Raw genomic sequence first — 25063 nt, 5'->3', positions numbered from 1 at the left:
AATGGGACTTTTATAATTGATTTAATGGGACCAGAGTTTGGATAGCAAAGAGCGCTTTTGAAAACCTCACTGTATTTACTTATCTAGCATTTCATGAGACAGGCTTTTTTTTCAAGGGATGAGGTGGGGAAGGATAGAATCCATTGTTACCGAGCAAAGGACTAGTTCAATTATGGCTGACAACTCAAAGCCAGAAACGTCCGACCTGGCTTGTTTTGTAGATCTAGTAGAGATTTAAAAGTCATGCCAGGGTGAGGCAAATCAGATCAGTAGTTCTAAAGTGATGAACATTTAAATGGCATGTGGGCAACTGGAGCCTTTTTCCAAATGCTATTTAAAAACTGCATTGAAGAAAACAGACAGAAAAGTTCCAGTGCACACAAGGGAAAGGACAGCATTTAAAATGTTCGTAACTTCCAAACTGCTTAGCTCTGAGATGATCTCTTGCTTAACTAAGGAGCTTCCTGGGTTTGCACCTTCTGTCGTTTCTCTTCTACTCATTGCTGCTTCAGCAGGGGCTGTGGTCTCCTTGTATCCCACAGGCTGAACAGTGTAGGGCCCGGCTGCTAGCGCAGAACTCAGCAAAGGGTAGCTCTTCCCTGGAGTCAGTAGCGACCAATATGCTAGCGGGTGCTTTGCTGCTGGGTGGAATCATCTTTCTACAGAGATGATCAACAGTGATCCTGACCACTCATAGTCATTATTAAAACCATCATGGTCTTCTCATAAGGGTAGAGGTATCACAACTGCTGTCCCATCTAAAGGTCTGCATGGGCAATTAAAGCTGAATTCTTTTGCCCTTTCCTGACTCAAACCCTGTTGTTAAGCATGACTGGGCACTATTAAACAGCTGGTTGGTTTCACCCCAGAGGTATGTATGGGCTTTGGCACGCATCAGTTTAGTATCCAAGCACCTCATTTCATCAATGAATTTAGTCTCACAACACCCTGTGAGGCAGAGAACAATAGTTCTCCTCTTTAGATGTGGGAAATGAGGCACAGCTTGGGATTTTCACAGGAGTGACCCAATCCAGGGACAGAGCCCGGATCCCCTGAGTTGTGGTTACAAGTACATCCTGTCCTGGGCCAACATTTCTTTATGAACTACCTTGGCCAAAGAGGTTCTTGCTAAACAGAAGTTTCTCAGCCATTAGCCTGCCATTCCCTCCTACTCTGACGGTTACTCCCTTTGGATTCCCACACTATAGCCCAGTCTCCCGGAGATGAGCGCTGCCCAAGACTGCAACACACGGTACCCTCAGCTACAGGAAACACGGAACCTCCTACCTAGGGATGCTGTTTCCAATTGGTGGGCAATTCATTGTAGCATGGGCTTCCAGAGCAGGACGTGCAGGACAGGAGACCTCCAGGGTGGTGGCTCCCAAGAGTTAGAGGATCGGGGTGAGTGAAATGCCTAACCTCGATCAGGATTGATCCCAACCTTCTTCAAGCCTGGAGGCACCTGGACTGAGATTTCCAAAGCCACCCAGGAGAACTGGTGGCCCAGTTCCCATTTTGAATAAAAACTGGGCTTCCTCAGCTCTGCTCTTTCTGTTCAGCACCTCAAACTGGTTAACTAGTTGCTTGGCATTTCTTCCTGCCAACACAGTGGGATTTCCAAGGGGCTCTGACGCTGGCGCTAAGGGAACTCTCATGTCAGCGCCAACCAGAGAGATCAGACAGTCAGTCCTAGGACTCTGGGCAATGGACCAGCACCAGTGTCTCCAGAGACCACAGCTTCCCAGACTTGATCTCAAGGTCTCGATTGGCCCCCTCTCCCGGATGTGACTGACCGGTCCCCCCTCCCCTCGCTGCTCCTTTCCCCCCAGGTACGCTCGGCAGCTGGAAATCAGTGGAGGAGAGTGACCCCATGGCAGTTCCCAGCTAGGATCAGAATGTGTTTGCAAGCTTGTGCCCTAGGGGACAGGGAGATGTTTCCTTGGTAATTTATGGACAGTTCTCCCCTTCCGTAACGCAGCCATCTGTCAGCGCACCATAAAAAGTATCAGTAAAGCTGTCAGGCTCTGCCTCAGAGGCATCCCGAGCCAGACAGAGCGAGCCATGCTGTGCCAGAGGCCACCAAACCACTCACAAAGAGACTCCCCCACCCTGCCCTAGGGGCAGCTATGCGGGGCAGTCCACAGGCAGTGCTACAATGGCCCAGTAGCTGGCACTGTCCCCTTCCTCTTTTCCCACAGGACTGTGGGGCTGCCCCATCCTTCCTGACCCCAGTACTGGTTCCATCCTCCTCCCAAGGGGCAGGTGTGTCTCCGGTTCTTCTCACTCCCACGCTGCATGTGCCATTAGCTCCCCACAGCTTCCCAGAATCCTTTGCACTCAAGTTTCAAAGGAAGCCATGGCAGCTAAGTGCAAAGGATTCTGGGATGTGCCTGAGGCCTCACCTGACCGGGCAGTGCCCAGAGCAGCCCCTTGGGAGCAGGGGTGGCTCTACCAATTTTGCCGCCCCAAGCAATCGCCGCCGAATTGCTGCCGCCACAACAGCGACTGAGCTGCCGCGGAATTGCTCCCCCTTCCCCCGCCCGGGAGAGCAGGGGGGCTGCCGCCGAATTGCCACCGTGGGACACGGACTGCCACCCCATTCTCAATGCCGCCCCAAGCACCTGCTTGGAAAGCTAGTGCCTGGAGCCAGCCCTGCTTGGGAGGGGCGGTGCGGGTGGGCAGAGGCAGGGGTCAGGGCGTGCCTGTTAGTGAGCAATCCCACAGCCAGCCCCCTTATACATAGCTCCCTAGGCAGCTGCCTCCGTGGTCCTGCCTGAGGCCGCCCTTGCCACAGGCTCTGTGGGGTGGCTGCTGGAGCCACAGGAGGGCCCCTTCCCTCTGCGGAACCCTCCCTCAGTCACAGACCTGGCAGAGGGAAATGGCCTATTCTTGGGGCCCCCAGCCTGCCCCATTGGGAGAGGACAGGGCTGTCCGTGGCACACCACCTGCCGATGGGCCTTCCACTCTGGACTGAGCCAAGTGAGCTCCCTCTTCCCAGAGCGCCCGGTCAGGAACATGCCTCTCACTATTCAGCCTCCTTCGTTCAACCTCACCCCCCAGCGTGACCCCCTGGTCCCTCTTTCTGCTGATGGCCCTTATATCCATCACTTACGCTGGGTTCTGGGAGGAAAGGCATGGTGTGAGCCGCAGCATCCCCCAATTGCACACATGGGGAAAACGAGGCCAGAGAGGGGCCGCAACTGGCCATGGGTGACACAGGCAGTGTCAGGAGCAGAACCCAAGTCTCCCGGCCCGCAGCACCCTGCTCTAAGCACTCCCCGGTGCTGCCTCATTACCCCAAGCAATGACTGCGAGCGGGTGAAATGAGTGGGAGCCCACGTGCCATGGGCACCTGCTCTGCAGCCTGCTGGGGATCGCGACTGGTCACTCAGGGCACTGGGAGGAGCACAGCGCTGGAGGCCATTGGCACAGGCAGCCTTAGCAACCAAAGCACCGTCCTACAGCATCTTCCTTAGCAACGGCGTGCCGGGTAATGCATTCTGAGGGACGGTGTAAGGCAGTGGATGGGGCCTGGGCGTGTCTGAAGCCCACAAGGGGGTGGCGCTTACTCTATGAAATCATGGCACCTGGTGCCTGCCGTCACAGCTCAGGGCACCTGTATCTTCTGGCAGTGGTCCATACCCACGCTCAGGCGCCCAGCTCCCTGGCTGCTGGGTGCAGATCTGCGCCTCACTCCCTTCTGAGCGGGGTATTTCCAGGCTGCATAGTCCCCTGCCTTCACTGTGTATTCCTAGCACAGACAGGCTGCCCAGAGAGACTGGCCTGCTTCTCCTCAGAGACTTCTGGAGAGGTAAAAACTTCCACTCTCAGCCGGCCCACTTCAGGTAGAAAGCATTGGAGAAACACCACAAGAACCTACACACATGCTGATAAGCTCACCGGGGTCACCTGACCATGGCAGGCCCAGTCCCTCCATCCCGCCCCTCAGGATTGGGGCCCTCTGTGGGCCAGCAGTCCTGTTCCTTCGCTGGGCCAGGAAGAAGGCCCTGAGCCTGTTTAAACTCTGGCTGTTCATCCAAAAGACTTTGCTTTGCCTGCTGATCTCTGGAGAGCCCAGTTTGACCCAGCCTATGCAAATCTCCCCCGGGGGTGGCCTCCCAGGCTGATGACAGATGTTCACAAGCCTCCCAGCTCCTGACTAGCGAAGGTGCATGCAATGCCACGTAACTCAGACATGACTGCACTGGGCCCCAAAGGGTTTAACTCGAATTCAGTCTGGGTTAATGTCATTCCCTCTTGTTCACCTGAATCTCCAGGACACTGGCAGCATGTCACAGCTCCCTCTCCCAACTGGCCCAAGAACCCCCACCCTGGGGAAAAACACTCCAGCAACCTCCCCACCCTGTTATCCCGCTCCCAAGCAAGCAGCAGGCTGCTAAACCAAACCCTGAGACAACAGGGGCCGGGGAAGCTGCTCAGGCCTGTTTCACCTCCCCACTCTGCCAGAGCTGGAGATGGCATGGGAACCATTCATTCCTTCCAGCTCTCTCCCCAGCCCAGCTTCTCCCCGCGCTCAGCCAGCGGGGCCAGTCTGCAGGGATCCAACAGCAGCCATGCAGGGACACCCCGGATGGGGGAGCTAGTTTGTAAAGGGACATCCCCGCCTACCTGCTGTGGGTGGGAGCATAGCTGGCAGAAGGGGGCAAGCCCCCGGATCAGGAAGAGTGAAATTCAGAGCTGGAGGGGTGCGGACAGGAGAAGATGCAAGAATCAGGGGTGCAGCCCAGTATGGCTAACAAGTGGCCCTGCATCTAGCCAGCCTTGTGGGTTTCAGTGTGTGCAGTTGTGTACACGTGTGTGTGTGAGTGAGAGAGCTGTTGTATAGCCCCACCCCAAAGCATGGTGCAGGACTAGATCCCCCCCCCCCCCCCCCCCCCCCCGACACACTGTTGTAAATCAGGAATAACTACATCAGATCCTCGTGTTCCAGATCTGCGCACCCAAGGCAAGTGCCCCGACCCGCACAGCTGGCTCTGTGGTGGGGCTAGCCCGCTGCCCAGCTGGGGAGCCTCTTGGACCCTGTGGCTGAATGCCTGACTTCTGTCCAGCAACCCCTCTCTGCCCTAGCTAACTCTGGGCACGGCGCCCCCTCCGCAGGGCTGCCGCCCAGCCCATGAAGGAGCATTGCATGCTGGGAGCTGGTCCCCACAGTCCACACCTGTGTGTATGCAGAGGCCCCCTTTGTCTCTATTTGCCCTGCTGATGCTGGAATACATGGACCGAGATGCAGCACCGCCCCCTGATTCTTACAGCTGCGCTTAATCCCTCTCAGCTCTGAGGCGCTCGGGCCCATTGAGGTCAAGAACCAGTTCTGCATAGACTCTGGTGGGTTTTGGATCAGGTCAGGGGGTGGGGGTGGATCAGGCCTGCGAGACTCAGTGGGAGCGCTGGGGAGGAGAGGAGGAGCAGAACCCATGGAATAAACTCGCCCTGTGAAAGGACCCCACTTCACACCCTGCCCGCCAGATGCTGAACAGCAATTGATAGCCAGCGCTGGTCCCCGGGCACCCCTGCTGAAGGGCCAGTCCACCAGGGCACACACACGAAAGGGAAACATAATATAGGAGAGGGATCTAATCAGAGACCGGGAGCTCTGGTCCGGAGGCAGTTTCCGGACACCAATCCACAGAATATTTCCTCAAACAGCCGGGACCTGCTAAAGGGAGGACCACTGCAGGGTTTAGATCCCCTGGTTTGCTTATCAAAAAGAGGGCATGAAACCTAATCTGCACAAACGTGTAAAGAATGAACACGCAGCCCTGCTAGTCCCCAGCTTCCCAGCCGATCTCCAGTTGCCGGCATCTGCAGACATCTCCAGAGAGCTGCGTGCTCTGAGCTCACCCCAGAAAGAATCTTTAATCCCTACCTTTATTTCTGCATTGCTAAGTGCATCCCCAGTGCACGGTGCTGCTACACCCAGACCGGTGGCTGTGACAGTGGACCTCCGGGCTGCTCTGCCATCATCCTCACTTCGCACATGCTCATTCCAGACACCCACACTTAAAGGGAATATGCACAATACTGCAAACCCACCCAGGCACGGAGTTTGTCAGGGCTCAGCTGCCCCTGTTAAAAACCACAATCAAAACGGTGGAGTACAAGCAGCCATTTTGACAGAGTCTGGAAGAGGCTCATTTAAAGTGGAACTGCAGGGTAGATTCAGGCCAGCTTTCTGAGCTCAGGGTGTGGGGTACTCAGCAGAGAAAGGTTGGAAAACCTGCCTTACAGTGAGAGACTCACGGAGCTCTGACTAATTCACTTAACCAACAGAAGGTTAAGGGATGACTTGATCACAGTCTGTAAGTATCTATGTGGGGAACAAAAATTTGACAATGGGCTCTTCAATCTAGCAGACAAAGGCATAACAAGATTCAAGCTGAAGCTAGACAAATTCAGATTGGAAGTTAGACATGAATGTTTAACAGGGAGGGTGATTAACCACTGGGATAACTGACCAAGGCTTGGGTGGATTCTCCATCACGGGCAATTTTCAAATCAAGATTTCGATGTTTTTCTAAAAGATCGTCTCTAGCTCAAGCAGGGGTTAATTCAGGGAAGGCCTCTGGCCCGTGCTGTGCAGGTGGTCAGACCAGATGATCACAATGGTCCCTGCTGACCCTGGAACCTATAAGAGCAGGTTTGCTAACCAGTTTCCCCCGTTCCCAGCCTGTGAAATCCTCTTGGTGCTGCCTGACATAGAGAAATCATCCTGGAGCAAGCCAGCACAAGTCCCAGGGGCCCCCTAGCTAACCCAGCAAAGGATGGCAAGGGGGTTCTCCCCTCCCCACCTTTAAAACAAAAGGGAGAGGAATTTTTCTGTTCAACCTTTGACTCAAAGCAGCAGCAGTGCCATTTTCACCAAGCTCTGCGAAAGCTAGAACGTTTCAGCCTGAAAGGTGACCAGCTGTGAAAGGTCTGCGCACCTGGCACACGTACGTGCCTCGATCCCTGTTGCAGCAGCTGAGCTCAGACACCCTTCCCAGCCCATGCCACACAAATCAAAATCGGGATGCTGCCTGGCTTGGATTACTGACAAATACCTGCTCCCTCTGGCTAATGGGAGCTGGAAGAGGGATTGAGGCACTGCCCAGCTCTCAGGCGACCAGGATTCAATTCTTTGCTCTACTACAGGCTCCCCTGAGCAAGTGACTTAGTCTCTCTGTGCCTCAGTTTCCCCCTCTGGAAGCTGGGGACAGTGATACTTCCTGCCATGTCTGTATGTTTAGACTGTAAGTTCTTTGGGGCAGCTGCTGTGTCACAGGGTATGCTGCCCTTTAACACCCCCTGCTGGCTGAGCATGGGGCTGCAGGCACACCCTGCCTCAGTTTCCCCTCAGCAGGATTTTCTGTCTCTCCCAGGGATTCACAGGGTGCAGCCCCTACAGAGTTCAATCCCCTTCCACGGTAATGAGGTTTTTCTACCCTCCTTGGGCTGCCTACAGCATGCCCTCTGGGCTCCATTCCCAGCCCCTTTGGGTTACTTTTGAATCTCCTCCCTGGGGTAGGGCACTGACTCCTAGACTGCTTCCCCAGAGTCCTTCCTGGGCCTTCAACAGGAACCCAACCTGCTTCCTGTGGGTCCTTCTCTAAGTTGGGTTCTCTGCCCTTCGCTGAGGCCCAGGTGTTTCAGGCTGTCACCCACCTCCACCAGTCCTGCCCTTGAGCCTGGGAGGCAGCTAATTATGGCACAAACAGGGCTTACTGAACAGGGCTAGCCAGTTCCAAGCAATGCTGTTACACTCTGTCTGTGTGTCCATCCAGTGCTCAGCCATGATCTGAGCTGGCACCTCTGTGGGTTCATCTACACTGCAAACACCATTCCCGCAGCAGTGAGTAACAGGCAGGTCTTCAGGCTCAGGTTCGCTGGGCTCGCATTATGGCGCTAAGATGCGCTGTGCAGATGTTCCCAGTCGGGCTCAGAGACCAACCCCCTGACCCGGTGTCAGAGCCTGAGTGGGAATTTTTAGCACCAGATTGTCAGCCCAACTCTGTAGGCCCGGGTCAGAGAGTCGCTGTCGCCGGTGCTTTTTGCAGTAGAGACGTACCCTGTGTGCCAGTGGAATAGCAGTGGAGCCTTTCACCACAGGAACCCAACTCTGCAGCTCAGCTGCAGAATGGCTCAGAATCACCCCCTCTGACAGCTCTTGGGGGCTCCTCATGGCCGATGAGTTGGTGGCTCTCAGCCTCTGCTCCCCATGGCAGCCCCAGCTGAGAAACCAAGGATGGAACAGTTTATAGGAGGCCAAACTTCCCTCCCAGCCTCACAGACAGTCCTTCCAGGTCAGGCGTGAAGCAGGGTCTGCTGCTTCTTGCCACACAGCACCTGCTCCAGGGCTGACAACCAAGCAGCACTCTAATCTCCCGTCCTCCTGCGCTTGTCTCCCAGCACAGCAGTGTCCGGCGCCCCCGCCATACAGCGTGCGTTCCAGCCAGTTTGGCTGCCATATCCTCCGTTCCATCCCTGGCATCGCAGCTGGGCTACAGCTGGGGCTGGATATCGTCACGAGCCCTTACAGCGGGCATGGAGCACTGACTGCGTCAAGCGCCAGCACCCTGCTCACCGCTAGCCCTGCCTTCCCCTCTGGGCATTTCATCAGGGGAACACCACTTCCATCTGGTCTGAGCCCCCCAAAATTGCTGCAGCAGTGACACGGGCCTCACGCTCCCGACATGCGCCCCTCACGCTAATGATCCCCCCGGGTGCTGCCCTCGCCTAGCAGCATCAAGCAAACACCTGCCCACACAGACTTAAAGAACAAGCGCCCACCGGGCCTGGCTGTCTGAGGCCTGCAATTTCCTTCCCACACGGCATGTGGGGCCTGTGTGTTTCCAAGGCAACAGCGGCAGTGCACACTCGTGCTGGGCACGAGGAACGTCTGTAATTAGGTCCCCGGCCCCAGCTGTCAATCCCCGTTTAACAGCCTCCCATTTAACTCCTGGCTGCAGTAATTAGGGTTTACTAAACAGAATGTCAGGCAATTAGAACAGCAGGTCAATAGCTCTCCATGCAGCCTCTCTTCAAGCAGGATGTAGGGCTAAGCTGGCAAGACCCACGCAGATTAGGAGCTGCGGGGAGCGGAGCTCTCACCTGCCGCGTGGGATTGACCTCGCTGGAGTCCACAGAGCTGAGTGTTTGCAGCTCTGCCCCCTCGGGCTGGGTTCTTAGTCCACTTCCCAAGCTAAGATGCAGCAGGTTGGGTTGACACTTGGGCCAGAGACTCCATAGCTCACCGAGATTCTGGGAGTGCTGGTGGCACCCCAATAAGTGGCCCTGGCCTCATGGACCTGGTGCTAGGGGGCGCTGTGCTGCTGGGGAGAAATGAGTAGTATTTGTGTATGATCATTTCCCATGTGACTCATATTTGCATGTAGTTTTTTTGCCTGATCCATGTTTGCATGCAGTCACTTCCCATGAGATGTGTGTTTCCGTGTGATCACTTGCCGTGAGATGCGTGTTTCCGTGTGGTCTCTTCCCATGGGATGCATGTTTCCATGTGATCACTTGCCATGGGATGAGTTTGGGCACACGGAGATGCCCCACGTGATAGGAGGTTTCCCAGCACTATACTGCAATGCACTTGGAAGCTGGGCAGGGCTAACTGCAGCTATATCGGGTCTCAGAGGAACATTTTGGGGTCCCCAGGCTGAAGAATGGGAGGGGTGGGACTGTACCTTGGGTGAGAACAAGAAGGGCAGCAGGCCAGCCAGCTGCCATTGAAGAGCCTGAAGGGATGGCATAAAGTCTTGCCTATTCACCTGCCCCCCAGTGGCCGGATACAGCAGAGAAGAGTGGAGGGGGGTGGGGGGAGCAAGGGAATAGCTGGGCCTCCCTGAATATCCATTAGGGAAGTCAAAGGTCACTCAAGAGGATTTGCCTCTCCCTACTTCTCACCCCATTATCCTGTCAGTTCCATCGCCCTCCTGGGCTCACTGATCCTCCAGCATGGCCCAATCCAGCGCCTGGTTCAGAATCTGGCCCTTGGGAACTGAAATCTAGAAGCCCCGGCAGGGACTGGGGGAGGGAGAAGGGACAGAGAGGTGTGGGAGGGGAGCTGGAAGCCCTGCCTGAGGTTGGCCGATGGGTTCTGTGCTGGCACCCTGCACCCCGAGGAGAAGGTGCCTAAGTGGGGTAGAGGCCTGGGGGCACTGCTCACAATGCTCCAAACTGCTCTGCCACTCTCCACAGACACTTGCCCCGCCTGGCTGAGGATCAAGGTGGTACCATCCACCGGGCATCCCCTGAGCGCAGCAGTGGTGCGATTAGCGCTGCCCCTAGAGGGCACTCAGATCCCTTCCAGAGGGCAGCAGCTCAGACCTACTCCCAGTCCCTGGTTCCTAGCCCCGACCCCCTTCACCTCCCCAGTCCCATCCCAGACACTCACTCTCATTGCTCTTGTCTCTTACCATCTCCCCTGCCCCTTCCTTCCCACGCTGAGAGGAGAGGGTACGAAGAACCGAACCAAGGCCCAGAGCAATTAACACCTTCCCCAGGAGGTTCCCAAAGTGCAACTGGCCAGCCTCATTGCAGAGTTCCCCAGATCTCCCACAGTCCATCAAGGGCTGCTTCCCGCGCTCCGACGCGCTCGGGCCGAGACCCAGTCTGAATCCAAACCCATCACACAGCCGGGCCTTCATGGATCCATCTGCATGGCTGATGCTCTACTGTCCTCCCTGCCCTACCCAGCTGCCTTCAGCCCTGGCTCAAAATGCCTTCCTCTGATGTAAGCCAAGCCCGCCCCATGCCAGGAAAGGCTCAGGGCTTGGCCAAAGCAGTAGAATTACAGATACAGTTTAACTGTCCCAGAGAAAGTGACTCCTGAGTCCTTCACCACTCTTCTTCCATCTGCAGAGCAGAGAGACAAACAGGGAGCAGCAGAGCAAGCCACAGGTGAAATGAGGAGGATCTAACAAAATCCGGAACAATTAAATTAGGCAGTGTCCGTCACTGCAGCTTTCCCTCCTGCACTTGGTTCAGTTCTCTGCCTGGAATGGCCCCCTCACTCTCGATTCAATGGCTGGGATCCTGCCCCTTGACTCGCTCCCAGGGGTTCTTCTGCCCCAGGTGGGGTCTTAGTGGAGAGGAGAAGCAATTGTGCAGGCTCATTTCACTAGCTCATTTCACCAGGTCTGCAATGACCTCCCAAACTGCTGATCCCAAGAGCAGGCTTCTGGCTAACAAACACACTCTGGAATGAGTGGAAATGGCGGGGCTCAGCACCTGGCAGGATCCAGCTCACAGCCTGCAATACTGGACAAACCATCCAGTCTGCTCACCTGCCTCTGCTCACTGCTTCCAAAGAAGTCATATGACCTCTGCTCTGCACCTGACCCCTGCTGGAGAGCAGCTGTTTCCCTGAAGCATGATGCTGTCTAGAGAGAACTTGTCCTTTTTATCCTGGCTATTGTCACTGTAGAGTCTCTTGTTCCTAGGTGCCTAACTTGGTTAAACTCAGCTAGCTGCCTCAGCCACATCCTGCAGCAATGAGTTCCAGAAGTCGATTCAACACTGCATCAGAAGTCGAGCTGAGAAAGAGAGGGATTTGATTTTCTGGGAGAATTTTGGAGCGGAAAAAAAACCGTCAACATTTTTTCCTGAAAATTTTCATGAAAATTTTCCAGTTTTCACTGAAAAACTGAAAACCAACTTTTTTTTTAAATTAACCCCCCCCCCCCCCCCAAAAAAAAAAACTTTGCTGAAAAAAGAAACTTCTGTTCCATTGAAGAGACGTTTTTCATCAAAGAAAAGGTTGTGACAGAAATTTGTCAAAGACGTGTTTCTGTCCGGGTGAGGTGGTAAGCAAATGGCTACTACTAACCACAGTGCTTTACAAACACATTGCCTTTGCATTTCAGCGACAATCCCCAAGTCACTGTATCATGGGCATGATACGCAGGAACTGGACTGGCCTCCTTTACACTCTCCATTGTTATATATACGTCTGCTGTGGGCTGGTATACACTACAAAGTTCATTTCATGCCCTACGCGATGTGATTAAGCCCGCCTAAACCCTGGTTTGGATATTGCTAGGCTGATGGCAGAATTCTTCCATTGACTCAGCTACCGCCTCTCGGAGAGTTGGATTAATTACCCCTTCCATCCCAGTCGTGTCTCCAACACAACCGTGCAGCTGGACCATTTCTAGTGGAGGCAGAGCCTCAGTCTCCTGCTGGTTTCCTCATCAAGGCCCCAATTCAGTGAAACACTGATGCATGTGCTTAGCTATAAGCGTGAGCTTACGTCCCATCAGATCAGTGGGATTTAAGCCTGCGGTTAAGAGCTTTGTTCAATAGGGAAGGACTCCAGCATGTGCATAAAGTTAAGGGACTGGGGCTTCGGGGTTTGATTCTGTGAGGTGCTCAGCATTCTGATCTTCACTGGAGTCAAGGGTGGCTGAGGATGCTCAGAAGCTCCCAGAAGACGCTGAAGGCTTGATTCTTGCATTGCAGTCAGTGGGAGTTTTGTCACTAATAATAGCGGAATGGGCTCAAGTCCTTAGTACAGTGCAGGACCTGTGAAGCTATGATCAGTCCCTAATCAGGGAACTGAGCCAGAATCCACTTTCGGCAGGTGGCCAATGCGAGCCCAGCTCTGACTTTCTTGCTGACAGGCCCAGGTGCTGTAGCTGGATCATTTAGAACAGATCCTTTCCTCAACTCATGCCATCGGGTTTTGTGTTCCCGGAGCCACCCTGGCTTTCCTCCAATTGAGGCATTATTTGAAATAATTCCTATCCACAAGCACTCTTTGGTTTGTTCCTTGTCAGCATGTGAAACTCCAGGTGTTCTGATTGGAGGTGGAGGAGACTTGGTGTTTCTCTTCTCTGATAGGAGGAGGGGAGCTCCCAGAATCTGGTTTCTGCTACAAACCTTCTGGATGACAAGCCCGGACAGAGTTCTCCAAAGTTTGTTAAAAACTGGGTGCTCCTGTGAACACAGGACCTGCCCAACTGGGCTGGACAGAAGCCCATCTAGCCCATATCCTGTCTCTGGCAGTAACCAGCACCAGCAGCTCAGAGGAAGGTGCAAAAACCCCCACAGCAGGCATATCTCACCCCACCCCACCCCCCAAGGTCTCACCGTGATCCCTAATAGTTTGGTTAAGCCCTGACACATAAGGTCTTATCTCCTTTCCAAAATTATTGTTGTCACTAATTATAACTGTGGGGTACAGCCTCACTGACTTAGAGTGCCCCCTTGCAGCAAGACCCAGCATTACAGGGATCTGCCTCAGTATCCCCACAGTTACCTTTGCCCTCCTCCTGCCACAGAGGTGACTTGCTGCAGTGACTTGGCCCTCTAGCTAAGTCACTACCAAAAGTCCCATTCATGGACATTTCTCCCCCCACAGCTCTAGCCACAAGCCAACTGCTCCTATCCTTATTATTTAATATCGATATTCCCAGAGTGCCCACAGCTCCTGTTATACTAGGCAACTTATAGCCAGAGAGGCAGACTCCCCAACACGCAAAGAGTTCACAATGGAAAATACCTTGGGGACAGTCATTTTAACCATGCACTTACCAGCATGCAAGAATCTCCCAGCACTTTGCAAACAGTCACTAACAAAACCTCACCACTCTCCCATCAGGGAGTCCCCCCCCCTCTTTTACAGATGGGGAAACTGAGGCACAGATCAATTGTGTGACTTGCACAAGGCCAGAGAGCTAATGAGTGTTTATAGCATTGCACTCCAGGCAGTCTACTGAGCGGAGATGGAAAGGATAGCATGGATGGATAATACCTTTAGTGATCTCGGATGCAGGGGACAGGGAGAGGAGTATGTGATAAGCATAAACACTTAACACCGTCAGGGAAGAAAGAAGATACCCCTGGTGACAGAGCCATGTATTACATGTCGCTGTGGCAGGGGTCACTGGGTGGTGAACTGACAAGGTTTTTCTAAGCATGCAAGCAGTCTTGGAAGAAATGCTGCATCGCTGTTAGTTTTGTGATGTAGTTTCTGTTTTGGGGAGCTGTGGCAAATGGCATAGGAGTTTGCTCTGTGCCTTGAGCTCTTTAACCAGAGTTAATTCTTGCTGCTAAGCTGTCCCCTGGGCACCGGGCATTGGAGTTTGGGCCACGATTGCAGAGAGGGGACTGCCTGCATGCGGCATGGGACCACCTCTCTTCCAGGATTGCTGCGTGACGTGTAAAAAACAAGCTGTACTAGGAATACACCCAGACTCCGCCCCATCATTTCTCCTCTGATGAAAAGCCGACCTGCAAGACCCCAATATTTGTTACTGCTGAGCACAGTGCACCAACATAAAGAAGCTACATTCACCATGAGTACTCAGACACCACAGCTGCTCCGAACTCACTCAACAGCCGAACTATGAACCCTCTGTTCCAAAAGCATCCCTTCCCTACCACCACCACGTGAACTACATATGAATCTCTTAGCAGCACTGAGGCTATGACACACAGTTGAGCACGGCTGATTGCAACACTGCCATCTACTGGCAGCACTGGCACACTAGAGAGAACATATGGACACTGGGCTGTTCATTATGAGCTTGTCTTCTCTACAGTCTGTACTCATGTTTAACACACGTTAACGAGGCACAAGACTGGTGGGGCAGAGCGGTAAAGAGACCCAGCTGCTATTCCCAGCTCTTCCATTGACTTCCTATGGGAGCAACTCACAAGCCTGCTGTGTGCCTCAGTTCCCCCATCTGTACAATGGGGACAAGGCCTAACCCATTGTGGGGGAGGAGGCAAAGCTTAACCATTCATGTCTGTAGAGCTCTGCGAGTCCTCAGAAGGAAGGCAGCATAGGGGAGCAAGCTGCTGTTATTCCTGCCCCTGTGTTATCTCATGCATCCCTGTACCCCTCTTAGCTGTCCTCAGAATGAATCCTCTTAACCCCAACCAAAGCCTGACAAGGTGGAGCGAGATCCTTGTGACAGCCCCCCTCTCTGCCTGGGCTGGACACTTTGCATGTAGCGAGGTAGAAGGTTCACGTGAGCATGCCTACGTTCAGATGCTGCCTGCGCTGAACGCACCCACACTGCCTTGGGCTGGAGAGCTCAGGAGAACAGCCTTTCTCAGGAGAGCCTCAGTGCCTTCTGCTGTGGCTCCGGCTGGGGATCCAGACGGGGACTTAGGAGAGCAGAATCCAATTCCTGGCTCTGCCACACATCCCCCGAGTCTTGGCCCAGTCACCCCGGCCAAGATTTGCAAATGTGACGTGTGATTTTGGGTTCCCAAGCCGAGATCCCTGACCAGGGTTAGACTATGAGGGTGGCTGCTCAGCACTGCCTGGAACCAGTACGCTTTCAGGTTTCTCAGGGCTGCTCCCCTAAAATCATCAGCCACTTCTGACTCATGGATTGGTACCAAAGCAACAGGCATGCGCACCATGTGTGATCCATCTGCGTCATGCTCTGTCCTCCCTGTGTGGTGGCCCAGTCACAGGTACAGGTTGGTGAAGATGCTACAGCCTTAGCTAACAGAGATGCCTGCCTGCCATCGCAGGTCTGACGCCCACCGCCGACAACCCAACCGGGAGCGCGGTGCTACACGCACAGATTCTCTGCTCTCCTCTGCAACTCCGCCAGCTTGGTCTTCCCACCATCACAGCCTGAGGGCCTTGGGAATGGGCTAGGCTGAGTGGAACTGGACCTCCTGTTCCCACCAAACCTGCCTCACTGGGTCCCAGCCAAAACACCTGATCACTGTATCTTATCCCCTTCTCTCCCCACAAGTGAGCGAAGGCCCCCAGGGCCAGGCTGAGCAGAGAATGTGACCACAGGGAGGCGAGAGCTGCCCCAAGGGGCATGCTGTCCTACCCCCTCAGTCCATTTCAAATCAGCAGTGTTATTTTGCTTTGGTAGTTCATATTCACACCTGGATTTCCAGGCATCTTTACACCTCTGGGAGAGATTCACTGCTGGGCAGGGGGCCAAGGCATCAGTCAGACGTGAGCAGAGCTTTGGCCTCGTGCTGGCCCCCTGCCCAGGGGCTGAATCTCCCCTTCTCTGTAAATAAGAAGGATCCCATGCAGAAGCAGCCACTGGACTCCTACAAGCTGAAATCCAGGTGTTCTTGCATTCTGGATTGGGCCCTGGTGGGATGAATCTCCCCTGACACACATGGGAAGGACAATTACATAACAGCCCGAGCACTTCTCAGGTGCATTGGAGGCTGAAGCTACCAGGGAAGGAGCTAATGCAGAATTTACGATAGCAAATGGCCAAAGGCCCGTATCCCACTTGCTCCCAGATCTGTTCTCTCCTCAAAGCGGATTCAGTTCAGGGAGGCAGAGGAGATGCACTAAACCTGGATGCAACCCCACATACCTGGGGATCTGGATTCTGCCCTCCCCCTGCGACATTGGCCCTGAGGCTAGCAGCCTGGCTGCCACTGGGGTGCTGCTCGGTTACCAGTATGCGAGAGTAGGAGAGATGCTTCCAAACAGAGAGAAAACCCAGGGGGTTTATGGCAGGCCTCGGTGAATGAAGGAAATTAATCAAAAAATAACCCCAGTGATGCCTCAGCCAGCGCAGAATTCGTAGCCCTGAAACAGCTGCAGCTGCACGGGGCCAGCTCCCCAGCTGGAGTAAACGGGATTTCGCAGGGCACAGCACTGAGGATTTGGCTTGAACTCACTCTACTCTGACAAACGATCCAGATCCCATATGCCAAGTAGTGAACTAAGGTTTGCCCAGATGCCACCCACCCACATCGGGCTGCGGATTCTGCCCCACCAGCAATTCCCGATTCCCCAAAGAACGAGCTGGTGTCACTTACCCCAGGTAACGTCTTCTGCTCATGCAGCGCACTCTGGGCTTTCAGAGCAGAGTCCCGGGCACAGTATGTGAGGAAGGCGCAGCCTGGGGAGGGGAGAGAAGGCAGTTATTGCACAGATGCCGAGCCAGAGCTCCTGCCCAGATGGCAAACCCAGCACGGAGTTGACATGGCGCCTCTCCCCAGCTGCAGCGAAGGGCACATGGCAGCACGGAGAGGGGCGACTAATGTACGCAGGCAGGTGTGCCATAGCCAGTCCTCAGCGAAACCCCGGCCAGCAGACTGCAGATTCCCACTGCTCTGCAGTGATCCTGGATAATGGCCTCCCCTGAGCACATCCGCCCCGGTGCGTCTCCTGAGCCTCTTTCGTGCCCTGAAGAGCTAGCACTGCCCTCTTCCAGCTCGGCCCTCATCACCCCAGTTCACCAGCAGAGTCCCGCTCTGCGCTCAGCTCCCCCTCTGCACCGTCCACTGACGCTGCCGGGGAGCCGAGGGCAGGACTGGGCAGCAGGATCTCACCCCGGGGGGGCTGCAGGAGCCACACAGAGCTTGGCTTGACCCCGCCACGCCCTGGAGAGCTTGCTGGGCTGGGGCGCAGCAAACAAATCTCTTTACTGGCCACCTGCAGACTCCCAAGGGTTGGAGGCCTAACAAGGGTGAGTCCTGCGCTCCTCGCCAGGGAGGGGTCAGCAAGGGCCCTGGTTAGGGGGCACCAAAGAGGCTCCAATATGTCTGTCCCTCATGCTGGGTCTCTTATCATCACCTTCACTTGTCAGGGGCACATGCATGCTGTTTCTGTTATTACTAGGGAGTCAGTCCAATCATTCCTACCACCTGTGGGCAGAGGAGCAGTCTCACTGCATACTAACACGGCACCACAACCACCACTGCATTGGCACTGTCACTGGCATTGCCCCGGGGAAGCCTGCGGCTGGATGTGCCATGGAGACTGACTGTAAGCCCCAGGAAATCGATACCAAAATTTGGCTGTCCACCCAGAGGGGCCCAGTACTTGGTACTGGCTCCCCTGGCATGGAGACCAAAGCTGCAGGCCCCGCCTGTCCACGGAATTGTGTCTAAATCATAAATGAGGTGATGTGGATTTGGCCGCTGTGCAAGGACAGTGCTGGGTCCAGGGAGAGGGGAGACGGGCTTGGATCTAAGGCAATCGGAGTGCATTAGCCAGGTCTGGTTAATTGAATTCAGCGAGCAGAGCCAAACACACCAGGATTAAAGCAAATCCCTCCAGATTAACAAATCAGCAGCACTAGGCTGCCAAGGTGGGGAGATGGGAATCGGACCAGGCTGTGGGGAGCAGGCTGCCCTGAGACAAGGCCCTCCTTTGAGCACAGCCACACCCTCATGCCATTACCCCCACCTCCAGTTGGGGTCACCCCTCCCCCAGAGAGGCTGGGGCAGCAGTATGTCTCCCATATCCCCAGGAGCAGCCCAAGTCTCCCTCCCCTTGGGCGATGCAGCAGGCATACCCCCTGTCCCCTAAGGAGGCAGGGGGCACCCGCAGTATTTACCCCCACAATTGGGGTGTATCTGCCTGGGGCTGGGCTCTTCTTGTGCTGTTGGGGTGAAGCTGGCTGGGCCCCCAGAGCAGTAGGGCTGGGGGTTAACACTCCCTTGAGATGCCTGGGGCTCTCAGAGCTATTATCTTAGGGTCTCTGCAAATGCAGGCAAAATTGTTGCACCCAGGTCATGTTTTCAAGCTTTTCTTCCCAGCCAGGCGGCTCAGAATCTTCCTATTGGTTTTTAATGAAAGCTGATTTCCTCACATGGCTCCAGGAGCTGGCCCCACGCAAGGGCCTACAATGCCCAAGTCAGACCAGGGACGGGCTGTACAGTGAGGCTGGGCAACATGACGGGGTGTGGGGCAGAGTGCAGGGCACTATCCCTGCCTGGATCTGGCCCAGACTGTTAGACCCAGAGGTGGGTGTCTCCTCCCCAGTTGCCCCCGCACAAACACCCTTCCCCCAGACAGACGCTACCTTTCAGTCATTTAGTAGCTAAAAGACTTCAGCCACTGAGGGGTTAATGTCCTAAGAGTCCATGAGGAACTGCTCTCCCTGCTGTGGAAGCAGCAGTAAGTACTGATCTCAAAGGGCATGACTGACTGCTCTTCATCCAGCCGGGGTTCGGACAGTGAGGGTGGGTCCAACTCATCCCCGATGTAATGCCAATGACTAAGCATTTCTCACCTTTCGTCCCCACATACCTTATCCAGGGATCACTTCACCCTCTCCTGAAATGCAGCCCCTTCTGGGGTGAGTCAGGACAGCTGTTTCACGGAGCACAGCAACACTGCCCCATCAGGTAACCAAGGGTGATCCAACCTTCACCTGAAATTGCCATAGGGAATTTGCGGAGGTGGGCTTTGGCCAGGACCCCAGAGCTCAGCCCCCTGACCCTGTGAAAAGGGCCCCGGGATGATCTCTGATGGCCAGGAATGCTCACGACCTCACTTTTACATCTCCTAGCATCTACATCAGTATGGTGCTTCTGTGAGGCCAGGAACCCTGCTAGAAAAGAGGCTTCACTGGGCATCTGGTACCCTCTGCTCCTCCCTAGAGGAACTGATAATGCCCACTTGCAATAATGCCCCTGCCTGCATCCTCTGGCCAAAGGACTGAGGGATCTAGATCAGGTGCCGTCATGGCTTGAGCTAAAGGCCCAGGCTGGAACAGACTCAGAAATCTGGTAGCCACTGGACAAGTCCAAAGCCCCACCCTGTTACCGTCGGTTGCCCATTACAGGCCAAAGCTGGCCAAGGCTGTGACAGGGCACGTCTAGCACAAGGGGGGTTCCTCACTTCCATTCATTGAGGGCCAGTCAGATCTTCTTCTCCAGGCATGCGGTGGCAGGGTTGCTGTTTGAAGGTGTCCCGTCAGTTCAGGTGCCCAGCACTGCGGGAAGCCTGCTGTGTGCTCTCAGCAGTGCTGCGTGCGCTCTCCCCTTGGGAGCGATGGCTGTCTCCAAAGAGGCATTCCCTGGCTTGGGTTCATAGTCAGCTGGTTGTGGGAGGCTCAAGTGCAGGGCATCCTGGGAAATGTAGTCCCAAATGGCTAGCAGAATTGGAGAATAGGAGCTCGTGAGTGGGGATTCTGGGAACTGGCTTGCCTAGAAAAGAGCAGGGGCTGCCCAGCTGTCCTTTAGCCAGAGAGCAGTGATCATTCCCACTGCCAGCCATGGGTCCCTGTGAGTCCTGGGTGTCATCCCCTCTGGCCTCAGCATCTGCTTCTGGGGGGTGATGGGGTACCTCTTTTGGATTCCTACTTTCCTGCAGGAGTCCAGTGGGTACCTAATGCTGCCCTCAGCAAAGGAGTCCCTTAGCATAGGGAAATCCACAGCTGGCTTAGACAGCCCAGCCCCAGTTGTTCTAAGGTTAGCTGCTACACAATGCACTCATGGACTCATACACTTTAAGGTCAGATGGGACTAGGGGGACCAGATGTCCCGATTTTATAGGGACAGTCCCGATTTTTGGGGCTTTTTCTTACATAGGCACCTATTACCCCCCACCCCCATCCCGATTTTTTACACTTGCTATCTGGTCACCCTAGACAGGACCATCATGATCATCTAGTCTGACCTCCTGCACATTGCAGGCCACAGAACCTTACCCCCCCCAACACACATTCCAGTAATAGACCCCCAACCTCTGGCTGAGTTACTGATGTCCTCAAATCATGGTTTAGAGACATCAAGTTACAGAAAATCCACCAAACCTGCAAGTGATTCATGCCCCAGGCTGCAGAGGAAGGAAAAAGACCTCCAGGGTCTCTTGCCAATCTGACCCGAGGGAAAATTCCTTCCCGATCCTAAATATGGTGATCAGTTAGACCCTGACCATGTGGGCAAGACCTACCAGGCAGATACCTGGGAAAGATTCCCTGTTATAACTCATAGCCCTCCCCATGTAATGTTCCATTTCCAGCCATTGGGGATTTTCGCTACTGGCGCTTGTGGAGTGGCTCCTTGGGAGCCAGTACCTGCAGGCACAAGTTAGACCAGCCCCAAGGATGCTCTAATTAGTGCTACAGGCTGGTAAAATTGCAGGGGAGGGGGTGGACCACCTGTTCATGCTCCACTCCATGTGCACTAAGCATCCTTTAGTGCACATGGGCTCTGACCTAGGGCTTAGGGTAACATCTTTAGACTCCTCTTCCTTTAACCCTGTGCTGTCTGGCTATTTCTACAGCCCCTTCACCCCACCAACATGGCTTTATCCAGCTTACACCCTGCAAGGTCAGAAAGATTTATTATCCCCATTTTTCACAGGGGATCCAAGGGCCAGAGAGAACTAACTGACTTGCCCAACAGGCAGGAAGTCTGTGGCAGAGGCAGGAATCAAACCCAGATCTGTGTCCCTCTCCTTAACCACAAGGCTATCCTTCCTCTACTGAAGCCTGGGCATGACTCAGAGGGGAAGCACTACCTGCCACTTCCTGGAGCGTCAGGGTTTTTTCCACCGAGGTCTCCCAGCCAAGCAGTGACCATGTCTGACCCTGTTGAGCAGCCAAGATACAAGTAGACCAAGGTAGAAGCAAGTCCAAAATCACCAGGATGCTGGCCGCCTGGCCTTGCTTTACCTTTGAGATATTTGCATACCAGTGGCTGGCTTGTAAAGTGATTTCTAGGTCTGCTGGATTTGAAATAACAGGCCAGAGTCTCCCCAGCAGCGCTCAGCCCCCTCCCAGCTCCCAACGCCCCCTTGCTATAGGATTTTATCCTGCTGAGAAAGGTGGTGCCCCGAGGCAGGTGGGGCGTACCACAGCAGCATGGCATTCAATGGGAATTGTGACTCCTTTGGAAACCTCAGCCTTGCTGCCTCCACGGAAGCTAAATGGCACTGACAATGCAGCCCCAACAGAGGGCGCTGAACACTTTAAAAGCTGGCCCAGAGTGAGTAGCTGTGACCCAGGCGCCCCCTGTTGGCAACAGATGGGGCTACACAATTATGAGTCTGTAGCCAGGGACTTGCCAGGACATGCCCAGTTGGGCACCCTGCCCCGTGTTCACCACCTGTAGGATGTTTCACCTCAGGGGGTCAGGGCGGGGTCGCTGCCCTAAGATACTCGCTGGTTCTCGTGGTTATTTCGGGACAGATGGACAGCAAAGATTTGAAGATCTGTGACACGTAGGACATTGTGTTCCAAAGCTGTGGGAGGCAAAACCGGTCACCTGGGGCAGAGGCTCTCAGCGCTCACTCAGGCACAAGTGAAATCACTGATATCCACGTGACAGTCGAGACAAGGTGCAGGCTTGGGCCTTTACAAAGCGGCCCAGGAAGATGACGCTGAATAGCGGGACCATTGGCGAGGAGAAGGGTGGGCAGCTGAAGGTAACGAAGCACCCTGGCTTTGAAAAGAGACTGGAACTGTGTAACAAGGGAAAGAAGGATACAGATTACGGTGGTCAAACTCTGTCTCATGAAAAGTGGCTCCCAGCTCTCTGGACAGGCCCAGCACTGGGCGGCCAGGCTAGAGGGTGAGAAATATCCCAGTAGCCAGGAAAGGACCTTGGCAGTATGCACAGGCTCTAGGCTGCGGTTTATCTATTTCTTTTATCTGTGATCATGTTTTCAATCCTAACGCTGCCTTTTCTTGGAATCATCATCTTCAGCTTGGTGAAAGAAACATCTCTTGCCTTTCCCAGAGACACAGCTCATGCAGCATGGAGCAGAGGGGAAACAGCGGATGTGTGCGCATTGTGGGTGTCCAGGGTCGTGGGGCTGGGCATTCAAGTGTAATGCAGTGGGGTGTATAGACAGGTGGGAGGGACCTGTGCCCCAGGCCAGTGCAGAACTCTGGGGGGAACTAGCTGTATAGATTTAGTGCCAGCTTCTCTCTGCTCTGTCCCAGTGACTAGGGTTGCCAACTTTCTAATCGCACAAAACCGAAGACCCTTGCCATGCGCCTTCCCCGCCCCTGCCCTGCCCCTTCTCCGAGGCCCCACCCCTGCTCACTCCATCCCCCCTCCCTCCATTGCTCACTCTCCCCCACCCTCACTCACTTTCACTAGGGGTTGAGGTGCGGGAGGGAGTGAGGGCTCAGGCTGAGGGTGTGGGCAACTAGGGTGGGGCCAGAAATGAGGGGTTCAGGGTGTGGGAGGGGGCTCCATGATGGGGCAGGGAGTTGAGGTGTGGGAGGGGGTGAGGGCTCCAGCTGGGAGTGTGGGCTTAGAAGTGGGGCCAGGGATGAGGGCTTTGGGGTGCAGGAGGGGGCTCAGGGCTGGGGCAGTTGGGTTGGGGTGTGGGAGAGGGTGGGGGTGTGGGCTCTGGGAGGGAGTTTGGGTGCGGGAGTGGGCTCAGGGCTGGGGTACAGGGTTGGAGTGTGGCAGAGAGTGAGGTGTGCGGGCTCTGGCAGGGTGGCACTTACCTCAGGCGGCTCCCAGAAGCAGCAGCATGTCCCCACTCCGGCTCCTAGGTGGAGACACAGCCAGGTGGCTCTGCGTGGTGTCCACACCTGCAGGTGACGCCCCCGCAGCTCCCATAGGCTGCAGTTCCCGGCCAATGGGAACTGCGGAGCCCTCACTTGGGGCAGGGGCAACTCACAGAGCCCCCGTGACCGCCCCTGTGCCTAGGAGCCAGACATGCTGGCTGCTTCCAGGAGCCATGCGGAGCCCGGGCAGCTAGGGAACCTGCCTTAGCCCCACTGCGCCACCCACTGTACTTTTAGAGGCCCGATCAGTGGTGCTGACCAGAGCTGCCCGGGTCCCTTTTCTACCTGGCATTCCGGTCGAAAACCAGACACCTGGCAACCCTACCAGTGACTCACACAGGGAGCCTAAGGCTGGGGGTGGAAATTGCTATCCTACAGAGGAAAAGAGTGGGGCTCTCAGAGCCTGAAGTGGGGTGCTTGTTTTGCCAGCAGCAGTGGGCACAGACAAGGCTTCCTCCAGGCAGTAGTGATTCGCCCTGTACCTCTTGGGTAAACCCAACAGTGCCACATTCTTCCTCCCGCACTCTTTGTAGTGCCCAGAGTTGTCTCTGGGGTGGGGGGAGCCAGCCCCCTCCAAACAAGGCAGGATATTGGCTGCTCAACACCCTGCTGCTCATAAATAGAGTGTCTGACTCCACCCTCCACTACACAGGCATCCCCACAGCCTCGTCCCAGCATGCACTGGGCTCTGCGGGACCCTAGGATGTTGCCAAGTCCTGGTCAGGGATCTGGAGGGCCTGGCCCTGGGACATTACACAGACCTTTCCCACCTCCCAGGCACAACCTGCAGTCTTTGGAAAGTGAGGTCCCATTAGCTGACATTAACTTCCTTCTGGGAAACCCTGCCTTCTGGAGGTGGCCTTACTTGGGTTGCCAAAACACACGCTCAAGCCCCTCCCACCAAATCCCATCCCTTAGCCCAAGTCACACCCCTTCCTTCCAGATGGCACCCTGAGGGAACTCCCTCTTGGCTGCTGGGACACTGGGAAAATCCGGACTCCAGTCTCTGTCCCCACCCCCTCTCCTGGATCCCCTCCCTTCTTCCGCACTCTGCCACACACGTTTCTAGTCCGAACCCTTGTACGTCTGTGCAATAAAGATTGAAGAACACATGTTGCTTGCTGCTAGCTGTCTCTGTTATAACGTGTGTTTAGTTTATGGGAGGGTTACTGTGAATGCAGCAGAATAGTCAACAGCCAGTCTAACCAACATTTGTGTTCTGTGGGGTGAGGAGGAGCTGGAGGGAGAGGACTGTATGTGTGTGGGGCGGGGGATGACAGGGAGAGGGGCTGTGGAGGGGACAGGACATGGGCCTGGGTGGTAGGCAAGCCTTGGATTGGCTGTTTGAGGGAGTCTGTATTTTACTAAAAAAGAAAAGGAGTACTTGTGGCACCTTAGAGACTAACAAATTTATTTGAGCATAAGCTTTCATGAGCTACAGCTCACTTCATCGGATGAATTCAGTGGAAAATACAGTGGGGAGATTTATATACATAGAGAACATGAAACAATGGGTGTTACCATACACACTGTAACGAGAGTGATCACTTAAGATGAGCTATTACCAGCAAGAGAGCAGGGGGGAAAAAACCTTTTGTAGTGATAATCAAGGTGGGCCATTTCCAGCAGTTGACAAGAACGTCTAAGGAATAGTGGGGGTGGGGGTGGGGGTGGGGGAATAAACATGGGGAAATAGTTTTACTCTGTGTAATGACCCATCCACTCCCAGTCTCTGTTCAAGCCTAAGTTAATTGTATCCAGTTTGCAAATTAATTCCAATTCAGCAGTCTCTCATTGGAGTCTGTTTTTGAAGTTTTTTTGTTGAAGAATTGCAACTTTCCCCC

At 54.6% G+C, this 25063-nt stretch overlaps 1 protein-coding gene across 11 annotated transcripts in view; it reads right to left on the bottom strand.

The window, feature by feature from the left end:
- CELF6 (CUGBP Elav-like family member 6) overlaps window positions 1–25063 on the bottom strand; it is a 221179-nt gene that overhangs the window by 184605 nt on the left and 11511 nt on the right. For all 11 annotated transcript variants that reach the window (XR_006284351.1, XR_005227167.2, XR_005227166.2 and 8 more), the window contains exon 2: window positions 16774–16856. Coding sequence is in view for 8 of the 11 variants with exons in the window: in XM_037911413.2 (XP_037767341.2) it covers window positions 16774–16856 (83 nt within the window). In the remaining 3 variants the exon portion in view is untranslated. The remainder of the gene's footprint in view (window positions 1–16773; window positions 16857–25063) is intronic.

The sequence above is a fragment of the Chelonia mydas genome, chromosome 10 (genome assembly GCF_015237465.2).
Source record: "Chelonia mydas isolate rCheMyd1 chromosome 10, rCheMyd1.pri.v2, whole genome shotgun sequence".
NCBI lineage: Eukaryota > Metazoa > Chordata > Testudines > Cheloniidae > Chelonia > Chelonia mydas.
The sequence above is the reverse complement of the archived record's forward strand: the minus strand, read 5'-3'. Positions and strand labels throughout refer to the sequence as shown.